Source organism: Trichoderma asperellum, chromosome 4 (genome assembly GCF_020647865.1).
Source record: "Trichoderma asperellum chromosome 4, complete sequence".
NCBI lineage: Eukaryota > Fungi > Ascomycota > Sordariomycetes > Hypocreales > Hypocreaceae > Trichoderma > Trichoderma asperellum.
In genome coordinates, this window is record NC_089418.1 from 5,192,481 (window position 1) to 5,209,556 (window position 17,076).

General features: G+C 42.9%; 6 protein-coding genes across 6 annotated transcripts; 3 read left to right on the top strand and 3 right to left on the bottom strand.

Moving 5' to 3' along the window:
• Nucleotides 1–287: 287 nt before the first annotated feature.
• Nucleotides 288–2,194, bottom strand: TrAFT101_008123 (uncharacterized protein). The gene is made up of 5 exons (XM_024910838.2): nucleotides 1,881–2,194; nucleotides 1,545–1,822; nucleotides 976–1,491; nucleotides 698–909; nucleotides 288–636 (listed from the first exon to the last, which is right to left on the bottom strand). The coding sequence occupies exons 1-5, from the start codon at nucleotides 2,184–2,186 to the stop codon at nucleotides 395–397; spliced, it is 1,554 nt and encodes a 517-aa protein (XP_024754665.1). The 5' UTR covers nucleotides 2,187–2,194; the 3' UTR covers nucleotides 288–394.
• A 735-nt stretch (nucleotides 2,195–2,929) lies between these two features.
• TrAFT101_008124 (uncharacterized protein) lies at nucleotides 2,930–4,048 on the top strand (the record flags this gene model as incomplete). Its single annotated transcript, XM_024901534.2, has 1 exon — nucleotides 2,930–4,048. The coding sequence occupies one exon, from the start codon at nucleotides 2,930–2,932 to the stop codon at nucleotides 4,046–4,048; it is 1,119 nt and encodes a 372-aa protein (XP_024754664.2).
• Nucleotides 4,049–4,231: 183 nt separating this feature from the next.
• Nucleotides 4,232–6,191, bottom strand: CBH2 (Exoglucanase 2). Its single transcript, XM_024910837.2, has 3 exons — nucleotides 5,622–6,191; nucleotides 5,322–5,569; nucleotides 4,232–5,252 (listed from the first exon to the last, which is right to left on the bottom strand). Exons 1-3 carry the CDS (start codon nucleotides 6,095–6,097, stop codon nucleotides 4,564–4,566), a joined length of 1,413 nt encoding a protein of 470 aa, XP_024754663.1. The 5' UTR covers nucleotides 6,098–6,191; the 3' UTR covers nucleotides 4,232–4,563.
• Nucleotides 6,192–7,905: 1,714 nt separating this feature from the next.
• Nucleotides 7,906–10,831, top strand: TrAFT101_008126 (uncharacterized protein). The gene has a single exon (XM_024909154.2). The coding sequence runs from the start codon at nucleotides 8,144–8,146 to the stop codon at nucleotides 10,706–10,708; it is 2,565 nt and encodes an 854-aa protein (XP_024754662.2). The 5' UTR covers nucleotides 7,906–8,143; the 3' UTR covers nucleotides 10,709–10,831.
• A 2,142-nt stretch (nucleotides 10,832–12,973) lies between these two features.
• Nucleotides 12,974–14,028, top strand: TrAFT101_008127 (uncharacterized protein; the record flags this gene model as incomplete). Its single annotated transcript, XM_024901535.2, has 3 exons — nucleotides 12,974–13,189; nucleotides 13,243–13,781; nucleotides 13,857–14,028. 3 exons carry the CDS (start codon nucleotides 12,974–12,976, stop codon nucleotides 14,026–14,028), a joined length of 927 nt encoding a protein of 308 aa, XP_024754661.2.
• Nucleotides 14,029–15,076: 1,048 nt separating this feature from the next.
• On the bottom strand, nucleotides 15,077–16,545 carry TrAFT101_008128 (uncharacterized protein; the record flags this gene model as incomplete). The annotated part of the gene is made up of 2 exons (XM_024906405.2): nucleotides 15,077–16,273; nucleotides 16,336–16,545. The coding sequence occupies 2 exons, from the start codon at nucleotides 16,543–16,545 to the stop codon at nucleotides 15,077–15,079; spliced, it is 1,407 nt and encodes a 468-aa protein (XP_024754660.2).
• Between the last annotated feature and the right edge of the window lie 531 nt (nucleotides 16,546–17,076).

The following is a 17,076-nucleotide window of genomic DNA, read 5'->3' on the forward strand; positions in this document are numbered from 1 at the left end:
GATAGGAGATTTAACATTCTGCTTTTCTTGACGTTCACGCTTTACTCTGATAGCTTGCTTAATTGCATGCGAGCGAGCTATGCGTCTAGGTATCTTCTTCTTCTTCCTCTTTTTTAATACTTTTTATAATAGAAAAACTCCGATAAAAAATGAATAAAATAATTTTGATAGCTACCAGGCATTTCATCCTTTTCTGCTGTAACTTCACCAGTAGCACAGATATTTTGGCTTTGTTTCAAAATGACGAAGCCATAGTTGATTTAGCATTTATAATAACTCTATACCATGGCAATCAATGTTACATAGTGCATAAAACCACTGGCAATGCGGAGAGAAAAGGATGGTAAAAGAGTACTCCTCAGACGGCATTGAGGTAGTCATACGTTGTGGGCAATTAAAAGGCATAGCGAAAGTTGACATTCTCCTTATCCGTCAAGTCTTCCCATGCATGCAGCATTCGCTCATCTCGAGCCTGTTGAACTCCAGTTGCGGCCAGATTGTCTCGTTTCTTGTTCTCCCAAGATAGATAAAAGCGCAAAGAGAAGATTACGATAACAAGGAGGGAATAGCATCCAAGATGAGTGGCGAATGCGATGAAATATCGAGGAGCATTCCACCAGAGAAACACCTGAGGACCTAATTTTTGCGGATTAGCGTTAGTTTTAAACTAGAGAAGGTTTTCCTTTATGCGGCTCACCAATTGCATTGCCTGTGGCCCAAAAAATAAAATTTAGAGCCACAGCAACGCTCTTTTTTGTCTGTCCAGCAATATTTCGCGATAACAGAGATAATGCCAAAGTTTGAGAAGCCCAGAAAGACATAGTAATATTATAGCAGACCACAAGTCCGATCTTTTGGCTTCTGGTATCTAGAGGGACTGTCATGAGGCAAATAGTACCAATGAAAGATCTATATAAGACATACATTAGCGCTCTATCTCCATTTGATCATTATATTCTGTTACTGGAAACGTACGGGATGACAAATGCGCCCATTATATATAGGTTTTGGTTGGTCAACTTGACTAACCAAGTCGAACCCAGGAGCACTATAATGATATAAAATCCAAGTACCATGGCGAGCAGTTGAGTCTGTAGTACTGTGAATCCCATACCCTGAATAATGATGCCTTGGAAAGCGCCAAGGCCAGATGTAGGTAGAGTCGTGCAGAATTGTATCAAACAATAACCCCAGATTTGAGGGTCTTTTAAGCCTTCAATGAACTGGTATTTCTTCCATTTTCGGTTTTGAATGCCAGTTTGGTTATCTCGAACTCTCTCAATCATGAGAGTCTTGTCTTCTTCGCTGAAACACTTGGCTCGCATGGGTGAATCAGGCATCCACCATACAACAAACAGCCCGAAAATAATCGAAATGGCCCCATAGATGAGGAATAACCACTTCCAAGACTGTAAAGGGCCAGTCTTGATGAGGCTAAAACAGTATGCTAGAAGGCCACCAACGATTTGTTGTGCTCCATTCATCATGTACCTGAATCAACGATGTCAGTATTTCACATGTATTATCCGATGCTGTAGACGAACCAATATGTAACACGGGCAACTTGTTCCTCCCGCCTGTACCACATCGAAGATAGGATAACAAATGCTGGCTGACAGACTGATTCAAAAAGGCCAAGTAAAGTGCGCACCACAATGAGCCCTGTAAAGTTCGTACAGGCTGCAGTGCAGGCTAGAACGGAACCCCATGCGATAATATTAAATCCAAGATACTTGGCAATTGGAACTCTAGAAAGTATGTAATTTTGAGGGTATTCAACAATGAGGATCGTTATGAAGACGCAAGTTGTCAGCCAGTTATACTATAGTCCAGTTAACTTAGTTAGGTTATTATTATGAAGATGGCCTGACTCGACTTACATCTTGCCGACTTAAATGTGTGTCATCCTTAATACCCATAATGGAAGCAAAAGACATTGTACCCTTATCAATGGCTTGCAAAAAATATGTTAATATCATGAGTACCAGAATACGCCGGTCGATTTTTCGGCGTAATTCGGCATTTTTTTCTTGGCTAATGGTGACTCGAGCATCTGCAATGTACTTAACAAGCTCTTTATCGACTTTCTCGTAGTTAGTATGGTCTTTCTCCATCGTGTTTGACAATGTTGCGCTGATACTCTTTTCGATTTGACTGATACTCGAAGTCGATTTTAGTGGCGCCATGTTGGAATGAGAGAGATCGATTCCCACTACTCACTGGTTCTGCGCCCAACAAGCCAGGTCAACGCGATTCTTTATTCAACTCCATCTAAGCCTACCAATTGACGCCAAGAATTTCCCCTCAGCATGTGATCAACACCGGGGTCGCAATGCAACCAGCTCATTGCCTGAGCCACGGCTCTGGAAATTAGGTTTGCTATTTGAGCGGATGAAGCTCTATTTGGAAATCTCGCTTCGATTTGCACCGAAGGACGAATTATACAAGCTTATGGGCAACCTATAGGTAACCTCCTATATAACCCACCAATGGGCGTACTGTCTGTCTCCATTAATTGCCGCCAGATGCCTGCTCCGCGAGACTAGTTTAATATAGAGTAAACCGTTATGCTTGTAATGCTGCGGGGCAATTTCCAGCCATCCGAGCCTAATACCCGCAATATCACTCTACTTGTGTTCATTGCTCGCTGCAAAATGAGCCGAACCGATGTTGGTTGCTTGACCTCCAGAAGCCGAGTCTCAACCACGGGTGATCTCCTCCGAGGCAGCTTACTGCTGCTACGCGCGTTAATTTCTCAATATTTTATATATATATTCTTTCAATATCTAGCTGTCGCTAGTTCTTAGCAGCCTAACTATACGCTTTTCAACTTTTCTACTTATCGTCGTATCATATTTGAACTTTCCTCTCACCCATTTCTTGCCTTTCCCCTTTGCCTGCATTGCTCCCTACTTAGATACAGCAAACGATGTCTTCCGAAACACTTGAGTTTGATGCAAATCAGATACATTCAAATATACAGCTTCTAATCCATGGTCTCGTTAATATTAAAGATGAGACTGGAGAGTTTCTTATGACTCTTGCAGATGGCCGAGTTATAGACACGAAAGGATGGAACGACTGGGAATGGACGCACGGCATTGGCCTGTACGGAATATGGCAATACTACCAAATTACAGGTCACGCGAAGTATCTGCAGATAATCGAGGATTGGTTCCAGAATCGATTTGCTTCAGGCGGCACGACGAAGAATATCAACACTATGGCAGCCTTCCTCACTTTAGCTTACGTTTATGAGAAGACAGGGAATACCACTTATTTTCCCTGGTTGGATAGCTGGGGGGAATGGGCCTATCGTGACTTAAAACGAACCAAATTTGGAGGCATGCAGCACATTACATATTTGGAAGAAAATGACCAACAGTTATGGGATGACACCCTTATGATGACTGTATTGCCGTTGGCCAAGATTGGAGTGGTTTTGGGTCGGGACCACTACGTGAAAGAAGCAAAGTATCAGTTTTTACTCCACCTTCAGTATCTGTTTGATACCAAGACGGGCCTCTTTTTCCATGGATGGACTTTCAATGACGGCGGCCATAATTTTGCGTCAGCAAGGTGGGCGCGCGGGAATAGCTGGCTCACTATTGCCATACCGGAGTTCCTCGAATTATTAGATTTAGCTTCTGATGATCCATTTCATATGCACTTAAAATCTACGTTAATTGCGCAATGCGAGGCTTTGAAGACTTTCCAAGCACCATCTGGGCTTTGGCGTACATTATTGGATCATTCGGAAGAAGAAGGGTCGTATGTAGAATCCAGTGCAACAGCTGGGTTCGCATTCGGCCTGCTAAAGGGGTATAGGAAGCGTTATATTCAGCCAGGATATCGTGAAATTGCATTCAAAGCTATACAAGGTCTTTTGGGGAATATTGACTCAGATGGGCAATTACTAAATACGTCTTTTGGAACGGGTATGGGACCTGACTTGGAATTTTACAAAAGGATTCCTATTACTCCCATGCCCTATGGCCAGGCAATGGCAATTCTGGCACTGGTTGAAGTTTTAAAAGTTTTTATATAGGAAATTAATACTCAAAGGGGCAAACCAAAAAAAAATTAATATAAAAGTCATTGCTGTATTATTTAACGTGTTAAAATACTTCTGTTTTCCTTTCATAGAGAGCCAAGCCAAAAGTGCAGACTGGTTAGAATAGGATATTTTTAGTAGTATAGAGAAGAGCAAAGTGTGTATTAGACGATCATTAGATAAACAGTAATGAAAGATGTTTTATCGGATCCTAATTACATTCCTTTACAAGTTTATCCTAGTCTCATCGTAACATCTTAGAAAAGTATCATGGTATCATCTTCGAATATGCTATATGTATCGAGACTTCTTATAAATAAAGTACAATATCCATTAATCAGTTCCGTAGAGATATTCTTTTCACACATGTTCCACATAATACATAAAAGTTGAATATATATATATATATTTATCGAAGAATAATTGCCACTCACGGTAGTAAGTATGGCATCTAATACTCATGAAGAAAATGAGTAGCTAAGGAAAATAGCATCTGAGCTAATCTTGATTTACAAGAATGATGGGTTGGCATTGGTAAGAAGCTGCACAAAGTATGCCTGGAACCAAGAACCTGCCTCAGGAGCCGGCTGCAAAGCATCTGATAAGCCGCAGTGGTAATCGTATCGTGTCGCAGAGGTATTGCTAGTTCCGTCACATTCACCACCTGGCTTGATCCAGGTGAACGCATCAAGCAACGAATCTCCGGTGTTTGCTGAAGGACGAATTCCAAATCCAGTACCGATCACATTGCACCAATCGCCCCACTGCTGCTGTCCAGTCGGTTGCTTGCCAGAACGGCCCTGGTCGGTAATGAAGAAAGCATTGCTCCAGCCTTGCTGAGTGAGAAGAGGTGAAAGAGCGTGAATATACAATTGCTCGTTGTAAACGGAGTTTCCTTGAGTGTACGAAGGCGCAGTAGTAATATTCCACCCATTGTAGTTGGCGACGTTAGTTGCTAATCCACGAACAGCGCGGGGTGATGATGCATTCTTATATACGCTGGCGAACAGTTGAGCTGCGGGTTGCTGGTTAGCGGGCCAGCCAAGCCATCCTGCGTGGCCGGCATCCAAGTACATGGCAACGTTCGGAAGATTCAGCTGCGTAATTGCATAGTTTATGCATTCCAAGTAGGCAGCCTGAGCGTTTGCACACTTTGCAACACTGAGATTAGTAACAAGATTGGCGAGTGAGTCAGGCTCTAACGGATGGCATTGTTAGCTCAAGATCTCAATATTGCACCTTTCTCTAAGGAGAGGGAAGGTCTTACCAATAACTAAAAGAATCCGAATATCAGAGTATGTCTTCACAATGCCGACAATGGTATCAATATAATTCTTGTAGTTTGCCACTCCGTTATCCGCGATGGAGTATTCTCCGTTGGACGCTGCAGCAGCGCAGTCACGATCGGGCAAGTCATACACAACAAATTGACCAGCGTAGTTGCCTCCGTTCTTGTTTGCAGTACGAATATCTGCCAATGTCGCGCTCATCTGAGGGGTTTTGCTAAGAGTATCCCTGCATCACGGGTCAGATTTCGCAAGATTATTAAGATCTCTAAAGCACTTACAGCCACATGAACGAAGGGACCTTTGCAGCGGCCGCTGCAGCAGTGGCCATGGCCCCAGTCAAGCTAGGAATTGCAGAACTGCTTACTTCTGCGGCATAAAAGTTATTGGCCCAAAGATTTATTCCAGAAAATGGATTACCCTGGTAAGTAGCGGTTCCTGATCCAACTGGAGGTGTTGACGTAGAAGAACTAGGTGGAGGAGTTGTAGTGCTTGACCTAATCGTCGTGGTTGTCGAGGGGGTGGTGGACGAAGCATGTGTAGATGAACTTGAGCTTCCGGTACCAGGAAGACACTGCGAGTAATAGGGGTTTGAGTAGACACATGTGCTACCAGAAGCGCAGCATGTTGCTCCGGACCATCCTTGGCCTCCGCATTGTCCGTAAAGGCTGTTACAAGCCTGTCTTTCTTCTACAACAGGCGCACAGGCTGCCAATGTGGCCAATGTGGCCAATGTTGCAAATACACGTCCCGCCATGTTGATATGGTCACAGGTTATGTTGGGCACTGCTTATGATTCGCGGGAATTAAACCAAAGTTGAAAGTTTCGGAAATCATTAGCATTTTATATTAATCGGTTTATACCTACTAGATTCATCATCCTGTCAAGGTAGTATTGGGGAAGACAGGATAAATTCTATAGAGCTTGCAAAGGGCCTGGAGTATAGCCTTCAATGGCGGCTAATAAATATTCGCCCCACTTCAATATACATTACCCATTAAATAAGGTGGTAGAATGCGCTGTTATTAGTATACTACGAATATAGTCTAGCATACTGCGTAATTCAGCCTCGTGTGACGGCTAATCAACTTGTTGTATTTTCTGCTGAACTCCGTATGATGTTCCATATCTAATAGCTTATTGTTAGATTACGGTGCCATGTGCAGTGCATCTATCCGTAGCGGCTAATAAATTAGGCCTCCGCTTTATAGCACGTCAACTTCCTTTTGCAGCAACCAAGAAGTGAGTGGTTGAGTGTAGAAAAATACTATGTAGTATTAGGCTTAAATAGTGGCTAATTTGTTAGTTGTCTGCCATGGGAAATAAAAATATATCAAAATGCATGGATATTTCGCCGAACACTAAAAAGCATAGATTATACAGGCTAAGTTTAATCATGGTTACGTATTTTCTCGAGATTTTTGAAACAAGCCGTCTGCAGATTTGTGTGTCTAGTGGCCAGAATGATTTTGAACAGTGCTTTATTCACAGTCAGCAAATAGCATAGTCTTCCCTGATAAAATTGAAATAGTATGTGTGGAATAAATGGTGCACGTTATAAAATATAACTAGAGGCAGGTAGACGTATATATTCTACAAACTGGTTTTCATAGAGGGTCTTAGCTACTGAGACAATATATGAACTTCTTCAGATACACATCATACAGCTTCTTGAATATTTCACTAAAAGTGCATATATCATCAGCATGGGTTAAGGTATTAACATCAGCTATAGGTACTAAAAAGAGTTTAAATGATGGGAATATCATAGGGTTAGAATATTCCTCTTTGTGAAAGTCAAATTTCTTTGAAGTAGATTATCCCGAAAGAAGCAATTCTAATTTCGCATATTATAGCTTAGTTAAAGAAGAAGAGGAAAGTAAGAAGAGTGTTATAGTTAGAGAGCAAGATACAGAGGGGGGAAACATAAGGGCTTGTGTTGAAACTAAGCAGATTTGCTGCTCAAGACGGTTCTGGTACCAGGTAGATACTCTGTACAAGCCATCAATACTAACATATTGCAGCTATGACTAAGTAGATGATAAACGAAAGCAATGATGGGACGAGTTGGATTCAAGCAAAAAGTAAGACATCAGTAGTACATTCAATTGGATTACTTACCATGCCTTGAATCGAAATCGTATTTCTATGTTATGTACCTATGGCGACGGGGAAGCTTACATTGGGCCACATAAAGTAAAAATAGATGGAAGGCAGACTGTAATATACTAATTTTAATCTTGGCGGGAAATGAAGAGATTACTTGATCAATGTAATATTTTATTCTCCTGTACTCTATACAGTACATCGCTTCTATTGCTTTAAACCGTTGGTCATAACACCAGCCCCGCCTCTCGCTTCTCGGCAAGCAGAGTTTCGTTCCCTGGGATGAAGCAGAAAGGCACGTGTACATAAGTATTACCCCGCGAAAAGTGGAAGCGATATACATCTTGAGCTGCCTAAATTGGTGCTGGTTCGATGCCATCTTGGTAGATCATAAATACTAGCCTCTGTCGTGAATGCTCATACTCGCTCACTATTGGACCGAGAAGTAAGTCATGTATAGAAATTTACCTTATATCATGCTAGAAAGTGTCGAAAAATGGTACTCCCAATTCCACAGATTACTGTCTGCTTTGTTTTTATTAGAATACAATGGTTTTGAAATCAGCATCCCTTGCTATCTCGGTTGACCCGTAGTCTGCATACGCGACACATAATTAACTATTGGCAATACCTTTTATAATTCCCAGCTCAAAGGTTTCAGATTTTCAGAGGTCATCTTACCCATCCCTCGAAATTATGCATACAATACCCATTCGGTCGGCACTGCTCGTGCTGTCGGTGATGCTCTTTGCAGAAGCCACGGATGGACCGGAACACTTCCCACGTTTCGACGCGACAAGCGAAGCTACCTCCTACCACACGAATGCTGGGAACCTCAAATACGTCAATCCACTCATTGGCACTCAAGGCGGTGACCCAAACGACAATGGCGGAATGATTCCATCGGTTGCTCCGCCGTTTGCCATGACGCGCTGGACGCCGCAGACTCGAGAAAACTACATCTCACAGCTGCCTTATTCGAATTGGGATGATCGAATTCATGGTTTCCAGGCGACCCATCAACCAGCGATCTGGATGGGCGAAAATGGGCATGTTACTCTTATGCCAGGACTCGGGGATGAGATTCATCCGCTGTTTCAGAAACGAGGACTTGCATTTAAGAAGAGTGATGAGAGCAGTACGCCGTATGTCTATCAAGTAACGCTGGATGCGACGTCAGCTGGTGAATTCGGATGGAATTTGACTGAGCAGGCAGCCGCTGAGCAATTTGGAGACCAATGCCCGCCTTGCCCAGGAGGGGCCGCGCCAGTACCAGATACCGTCAAAGATGGGGCAAACGGTCGCACGAGGAGAAGTTTGGACGATGGCGTTGGCGATGTATTGGGCAGATATTCACCGAAAATTGCTTCCAGCAATTCTGGCTCAACTAGTGGAAATCAGAGCTCGATCAAAGTATCGATGAGCGCATCTGCGCACGTGGGCCATTTGAAGATCGACTTCGACAACCAGAACAAGCAGCGACCATTTGTATTTATTCAAGCAAGTCGGCTCAACTGGACCGGTCACATCGACATTGATGAAGCCCGCCACGAAATATCTGGCAGCAATCCTCAAAGGCACGATTACAGTTTGGGTCCAGATCGCCCTAAATCATTCAACATGTTCTTCGTCTCACGATTCTCCGCATCTTTCGAGTCCTATGGAGTTACGCAGGGCGAAAAGGTCATGGAAGGAGAGACAACAATAAATGGCAAATTTGTTGGCGGCTATGTTAAATTTAATAAGTCTGTTCAACGCGTGGAAGTGCGAACAGGGGTATCTTATATTAGCGTTGATCAGGCTCGAAGAAATCTCGACATAGAGATTCCTGATGGCACATCATTTGATACCACTGTAGAAAACGCAAAGGCAGCTTGGCTGGAAAAATTAGGTCGTATTAGAGTGTCAGGTGTGAATAAGACAGACTCAGAGCACGACCAGCGGACCATATTTTATACCGCCCTATTCCACGCGCTACAATATCCTAGTGATTTCTCAGAGCCCACTACAAGCGCCAGTAGCGGGACACGCCGGTTCTATAGCGGCTACACGGATAGTGTCCATACAGAACAAGACTCGTACTATCAGTCTTGGTCCATTTGGGACACGTACAGGGCTGAACATTCTTTAATAGCTCTCCTTGTGCCGGAACGCGTTGACTCCATGATGCGTACGTTGTTACGTATATTCGATTGGACTGGGCGTCTACCACTATGGGCCAACCTAGTTGAAACAAACATAATGATCGCAACGAATGCAGACGTTATACTTGCAAACGCGCTTATTAGAGGTTTCCGAGGCTTTAATATTACAAACACTTGGAAAGCTGTTCAAAATGATGCATACAACCCTCCTGCAAACGATACAGAGCTTCTATACTATGACAGAGAACCATTTACTCCTCGCGAAGCGCGCGCAGGTCTTACAAGCTATCTCCGGCATGGATGGGTGGATAATGACCATTGGTCTGAAGCTGCAAGCCGAACACTGGATTACTCATTTAATGATTATGCTTGTGCTGTTGTAGCAGCGTACTCAGGCAATAACGAATCTTATAAAGAACTCATGGCGCGCTCGAAGAATTATGCAAAGTTGTGGAATTCAGAGACAGAATTCATGCAGACACGCAATACAAATGGCACATTCGCTTTAGACAGCTGGGGATGGACTGAAGGGGATAACTGGGTTTATACATTTGACGTAATGCATGACGTCGATGGCTTAGCAGCACTTTTTAAAGATGGAAAGAAGGGCATGAAGTCCAAACTCGATGCACATTTTGGCGGAGGTCACAATATGCAAAGTAATGAACCATCACATCATGTGCCATATCTATACTCCGCGATTGGGTATGCTTCTAGCACAGCAGAGAAAGTGCGCACTATTGCTTGGGAAAATTACAACGCTACAGCAAGTGGACTAAGTGGGAATGAAGATTTGGGCCAGATGAGCGCTTGGTATATATTCTCAGCACTGGGGTTTTATCCAGTGAATCCTGCAAGCGACGAGTATGTTGTAGGGACGCCATTTTTTGATGAAGTGGAAATAATGTTACCCAAGGGCCCCTTAGGAGGAGGACAGACCCTTGTGATATCTGCACCTGGAGCAGGGACAGAGAGTAAAAGTTATATCAAGACTCTAAAAGTAGACGGCAAGAGTATATATCAGCCTCTGCTTCGGCATAGCGAGATTGTGAAAGCCAGAAGGATTGAGTTTGAAATGAGTAGCCAGCCTACATCTTGGGGGTCACATACTTCTTGATAATGGACTAAATGAGGTATTTGACTTTGCAATTTACATTAGATATGGTGGTTTGGGTCAAAAGGCCGAAACAGCCAAATAAAATAGAATAAAAAATACTTTCTCTTCGCTTTTTAATCCGGCAAGCTCAAAAGATAAGAAAGTTTACGGATATAGGTTAGAATATTAATTGTTGCAAAATGGAAGGCAGTTCGTTGTCTATTTGAAAAGAAGATCTTGCATTTAACATAGGAGTAGTCTAGTAATAAGTGGACATAGTGCTGTCAATAATACTTTTGGAGTTTATTAGTAACTGCACTAAAGTAATATTTGCTAGCATCAATTATTGATACTAATATCTATTAGACTACCATCTCGGTACTTGAGTAAGACATGCTTTATTGACACAACCCGCAGGGCTTCGCCCCTTTTCCTAGTTTTTTTTTTTTAACTTAACTTTTCTAACTCCTCTCTCTCTCTCTTTTCCCCTGTTTATAAGTCCAGTAGAAATAGTATCAGGCCTGATTTTCCTCCTCATTTTTCCTCCTAAGCTCTCTCAGAGCCTTTGCTTAGTCTTTCATTCCATCATTTTTATCTTGCGTATGGATTGAGCTTAGCATGATCCACTGGTGACGAACGCAACAGCTATAGCAGCTACATTGATGACGACCATGATGACGACGCGTACGGAGTAATATACGTCTATACATGTACCTATATATTTCCACCTGTAAGCACATATTATAACTTTGAAATCCACTTTTTCCTTTTAGAATAGCAATATTTTCAAAAGACAGCTTAGTTTTTATAGTTAAAGATATACACGTATCTAGGATATTTAAGCACATCATATATCTGGGCGCTAAAGCTGACTAAGTGGCATAACTAACCCTTAATAAATATATGCGTGTATCGATCTACTCTTTACATTAGTGATGAGTTAATATTGCAGCTTGTGGCGTGGGATTCGCGACATTTACACTGTGGACTTCGGCATCTTTACAACATCTGGCGTGCATCTAAGAATCCCAATTTTTCTAACACAGAGGTAACTCTATGTTTCGTTTCGGTCCGATCCGGACAAAGATTCACATTATGTTAGATCAGCGCTTGGGGGCTTTGTGCCGACACCTTTTAGTAATGTTTTATTTATCCAGCTAAATTTATCATTCACCGAATGAATCGTATGGATTCAAGGTGTTAAATTCTCTTTTAGGATACCTCCGGGGCCAACCCCTATTTAGCGAGCTGCTGCTACAATAACGTATTTTGGGTACAGTAGCCGCAGCTTCGTTACAGTAGCTCCACTAAAGACTAGGATGTGCGACGCGCGGCCTTCGGGGCAATTAACTACGGAAGTACAGATATGAGTAAACTTCAAACTCTTTGTACCTGTGTGAATGATAGTGAGGCCTGTTATATTGAACGTTTATGTGTCGTAATAAGCATATCCCTGATAAGGTGGCTTCTATCATCAAACCATAAATCCGTAGTCAGTTTCTATATATGTGTTCCATCACTGTTGGATCCACTTTCAAAGAGTTTCAAGCTATAAAGTCAGATAATTTGGTTCTCTCATGCTCCAGTTGTTAGTTAAGCTTCTAGTCACCAACAGTTTAGGTACGCTTCAAGGCTGAACAGTTGATTACTGAACCAACGGTTGACCACTTTTAAAAAGGCGGCTGTCCCAGTTGCTACGCGATCAATTCTGATATAAGATCATTGGTTTCCATTTTCCCCCATCTTTGTATTTCCTCCTACGCAGATTGATGGGCAAAGAAATCGCATTGATATGTCGGTGTTTTCTAAAACATTGATCATGAGTACCCAGCCTCGATGGCTGAGGTCAAGATTGCGCGTTTTGCTTTCATCTGCCATTGTTCTTTTCGTAACGCTATGGCTATTAGCAGCTCTCAAGTCTGGTCCTGTGCAAATATCAGACGAGTCAGAGCTGCGTCGCAAATTTCCATATACATACAAACATATTCACAGTTTCAAAAAGGGTCTAGGAGGAGGTAATATTGACTCAGCCCACAATCCAATCGGCCACTTTTATACAGCAATTCTATTGATAATAACTATGCTAACAAGTAGTTTCCATTAGCATGGTATATTCCGCCAAATTGGATCCTCGCAAATCAATCAACCCCGAGGAACATAGTCGAAGCAGTTCAGTTAGCCTCGAAATCAGTCGTGTCTCATCCTGAACGTCATATTCCATTCTCAAATATTCCCCTCTTGATGCATCAAAAATGGGATACTACGCAGCTAACTGGCATAAACGAGATGGTTATTTCCTACATAGAGACATGGCTGAAAGATGCCGTCTCGCCCCCTCCAGGATCCAGTGAAATGGCATACTTTATCTGGGATAACGAAGGTGTATTGACACTAATGGAAGAATATGAGCATGATTTGGTGAGAGATTTTGTCGAGGTATTTTCACCTGTAGAGAAGGTGGACATTTTCCGCATTGCAGTTTGTAAATGGTTTGGAGGTATCGTAAGTCTCCGTTCTTTTTCATTTATACACCTACCTACTAACCAATTGATCAGTACGGCGATGTCGACACGAAAGCGCTTCAACACCCATCTCAGTGGGTTCACTCAACTGATATCTCGGAATGGACTGATGGAATGAGTGGAAAGAAATATGGCTTAGATGAGGCTACGCTGGCACTTCTACACCAAACCTCTGGACAATCTCCGCCAGTAAACGCAATTTGGGGGATTGAATGCGATACAGACCCGAATACAGATGCTCATTGGCGCATGGCGTATACTTATCCCGTTCAACTTACAAATTGGGCATTTGCATCTGCTGCCAACCATCCCATATTGCAGTATTTCTTGGATCGTCTACATGAGAAAGCTGCAGAAGCCAGGGACAGAGTTCTGGAAAATCCAGGCACTAGCTTATCCCAATTACATTACGATCCAGTAACGCGCACAGGCCCTGTAGCCGTTACAGAAGCTACTAAATGGCGGTTGGAAGAGCATGACGGCTTGAGATGGAACGCATTGACAGGCTTAAAAGACGGCGGAAAGACTAAGCTAGTGGGCGACGTCTTGATTCTTCCAATAACAGGATTCAGGTGTGTTTATCCCGTGATTAATTTTTACTTTCACTTTAAGTATTTTTTTTTTTAACTGACATAATATTGTGTTAGCCCAACACAAAAGAAATATAGTAGAATGGGGGAGAAATCCTGGGACGATCCTGACGCTAGACTTGCACATAAAGCTATGGGTTCATGGCATCACACGAATCTTATAGTTGAATATGGGAAATTTTGTCGTACTTTCTTTGGCCTATGTAAAGACTGGCAGAAGATGTGGTAATTGGATTATAAAATACAGCATATTATAGCCCTGGCGTTAGGATTGGTCGGTCAAAGTGTGTGAATAGGCTACTGAGGAATTACAAGAGCTTTGTTACATATGAGGTTGAAGACTCTCTGGTAACAATTAGCTCTATAGCCTAATATTGCAAAAACGATTAAATATTTACGTTTACTACCGTGTGTTTTTACGATTTGCTATCCGTGTGCCTTTACAAACGCCAATCATTTTGAAGGCTTGTTATTCTAATTTATGCCTGAGAGATCGCCCATTGAACTATGGCGTGTGTTGTACTGAGACTATGAGTCTTCTAGTGGGTAATTATGGGAATTGAAACCAACTGCACTGGCACTACTTTGACAAACACAGACGGATTCCGCCTTTCTCCAATCGAAGTAACATCATTATTAGACCGATGCTATACATTGTAATGCCTATCTTAGTCTATAGCTTTATGGAATACAGGGCTTAGTTTCTCATATTTACCCATTGTAGTGTTTTCGCCATATTGGTTGCCGTCCTTTGCTTTAATTTATATGGGACGTATTGGATCCATAGTTGCCGTTGAGCCTGATATATATTGCTTTACTAACTGAATTGTAAATTCCAAAGGGGTATTGCTTATAGAGCTGATGAAAGTTGTTTCTTTTGTGTTATTTTGGAATAGCCGTGCGCAAAGAACAACGTGGCATTAAGGTACTGCCCAATTTAGAAGACTACTCCTCTCTTCTCCTTACAGATATTTTGTATCCGATTGGTGGCGGGGAAACGTAGCTAAACCACTTCTTAAAATTAGCAATTCCCGTAATGTGATAGAAAGAAGGGTAAACGAAAGCACCTGCACAAAACAAGGAGGTATGGAGCGAACTAATGGGCCAACCCAAAATATGCTGACTCACCGGATTTTGCGGCCGAGGACTCTTGTCAGGCTTGATGTCATAACGGAGCGTAATCTGTGATAAAAGCAGCTTGAGGATATGATTCGCAAAGAATCGGCCGACGCTTTTAAAAGTTAGCTAAATGTCGTTCAAACGAATATCTTGATTTGTTACCAAGCATATTTTCCATGGCTAAAGGCCATGTAAGTGCCGCTGGTAGATGCAAATTTTGTCCCTGATTGCTGCGCTTCCGCTTTCTCATTTAAAAATCGGAAGGGATCAAATGTAAATGGCGACTCTCCCGAGTAAATTTCTTCATCATGATGTAAGCCATAGCTTCCAACTCCAACTTTTGCGCCATATGGGATGTGTTCCCCTGTGGGAAGATCGACACCTTCTTTTGCGACTACAACTTTGATCACTCCGTGAGAAAACCCCCACAGTCGAAGACTTTCAGTGAGGACACTATCAAGTTTTAACATTTTAGCGACTTGGACTCGGGTCCAGCGTACCGATGGTTCGGCACTATCAGCAATTAGGGCTTCTTCGCGTAGCTGATGTTGGATTTCGGCACTTTGTGGGGAGTGAGCGATATCGATCAGTGTATTTTCAAGTGTAATGCCCTGAACCTGAATGGCTGCCCAGTTGAGTACAGCTAAAAGTTTGGTGGTTTGGCTCTGCGAACGACGTGGATCATCGTTGCGGCGAAAACTCTCTTTCATGAGGCGAGAAAGGAGATCATTGGGCTGATCTGCATCTGGCTTTTCTTCCGCCATCTTGCCAAATTTTTCCGTCCGCTCTCGAATGACGGGGTTGACACAGCGGTCCATGCGCCTGAACTGGATCCAATCGTAGTGAGCCAGAAACGGGGCCAGGAGGGGCCGCAAAGGTTTAGGTGTTAATTGTGCGAGAAGTGCTTCGATCAAGATGAATTTGGCAAACTTGGTTGAGCTGGCGAGATATGTCGGCTCCCGGCAGAGTGGCAGTCCAACGAATATCCGACTGACTACGCGACTTACCAGCTCTAAAGAGACGTCAAAAAGATCAACTTGCTTCCAATTTTTGGTATCATTGCCCCATAAGTCGTCTAATGCCGCATGGATCTCATCAATTGCGTCCTCGGTCTGGTTGTTCAATTGACTAGTCATTATCTTGATCAGGTTGACAACAAATTTCCATTCATTGTCGTCAGCGGCAACACAGTTCAAAAATGTGTGCTTCGCAGCAAGAAACTCGTTATTGCTCTCACGCTGACTGAGGACGTTCTCAGGCTGCTTGAGCAACCATTGAAGATGCTCTGATGGCAAAATAACATGATGTCCCGTGAAAATATCAGGAAGGATATAAGCCCGTCCTTTTTTTGAATGCTGTGGAAGCTGTCAGCTGTTATACGAGAGATAAGACAAAGTATCAAAAGTGCCGTTCTTACATCGCGGTACCCAGCCCAAAGGAGAGTGTTGACCTCAAAGACGGACCCTAAGGAAGATCGAGCTCGAGAAAAGAGAGACCCATCAGAGTTGGCAAATGCCAAACTCTTTGGGATACCTTGGTACGAGAAGATGCGATACCACAGGTAATACAGGCTGCCTAGAAGACCGACAGCGGCCAACCAAGGGAGGGAATCCAAAAATGTAGCCATCTTGCATTAAATGGCCTGTATAAGATATCTTTACTTTGAGTTTTGCAATTGTTGTTTGTTGAGCACAACTCTTTCAACACCGGGGAAGTGCATTGTATTCATAAAGCTGAAGTCTATAGCGGTTATAGTGGCCTGGATAAGCCGTTATCATAACCCCAGATGTTCTTCATATCCGAGCGTTCTATCCCACAATGTTCATGCTGGTCGGATCCAAAAGCGGCTCGAGTTCTGGCCTGCTGTTTAGTTTAGCGCGTTCACCCCACAGAGAGGACCACCATGTATAGTTTCAAAAGGTTGATGAGTGAAGAACTAGTAACAACAATAGTAGCGCAACGCCACCATGCGGCAGTAGCGCCGCGGCATCGAGTGGAGGAAAGTACGTTGGGAGCAGTATATTGCTGCCTAGCTTATCATATTAACAACCTATTTTAGGAATAAAGAGTGTCAGCTCTCAGTTAAACGGTTTTAAAATTGCGTGCTTTAATGGATAATGGTGGCAAAATACGAAACCGTGGCAACAAAATTGTATCA

Excerpts from the sequence above, each read along its gene's own strand:
- CBH2 (XM_024910837.2), bottom strand. The coding sequence starts at position 6,097 with ATGGCGGGACGTGTATTTGCAACATTGGCCACATTGGCCACATTGGCA. Across the intron at positions 5,570-5,621 it reads GTCCCTTCGTTCATGTGGCT|GGATACTCTTAGCAAAACCC; the intron begins GTAAGTGCTTTA and ends CCCGTGATGCAG. Across the intron at positions 5,253-5,321 it reads TCGGATTCTTTTAGTTATTG|AGCCTGACTCACTCGCCAAT; the intron begins GTAAGACCTTCC and ends GCCATCCGTTAG.
- TrAFT101_008126 (XM_024909154.2), top strand. The coding sequence starts at position 8,144 with ATGCATACAATACCCATTCGGTCGGCACTGCTCGTGCTGTCGGTGATG.
- TrAFT101_008123 (XM_024910838.2), bottom strand. The coding sequence starts at position 2,186 with ATGGCGCCACTAAAATCGACTTCGAGTATCAGTCAAATCGAAAAGAGT. Across the intron at positions 1,823-1,880 it reads CACATTTAAGTCGGCAAGAT|TATAACTGGCTGACAACTTG; the intron begins GTAAGTCGAGTC and ends ACTGGACTATAG. Across the intron at positions 910-975 it reads ATGGGCGCATTTGTCATCCC|ATCTTTCATTGGTACTATTT; the intron begins GTACGTTTCCAG and ends TGTCTTATATAG.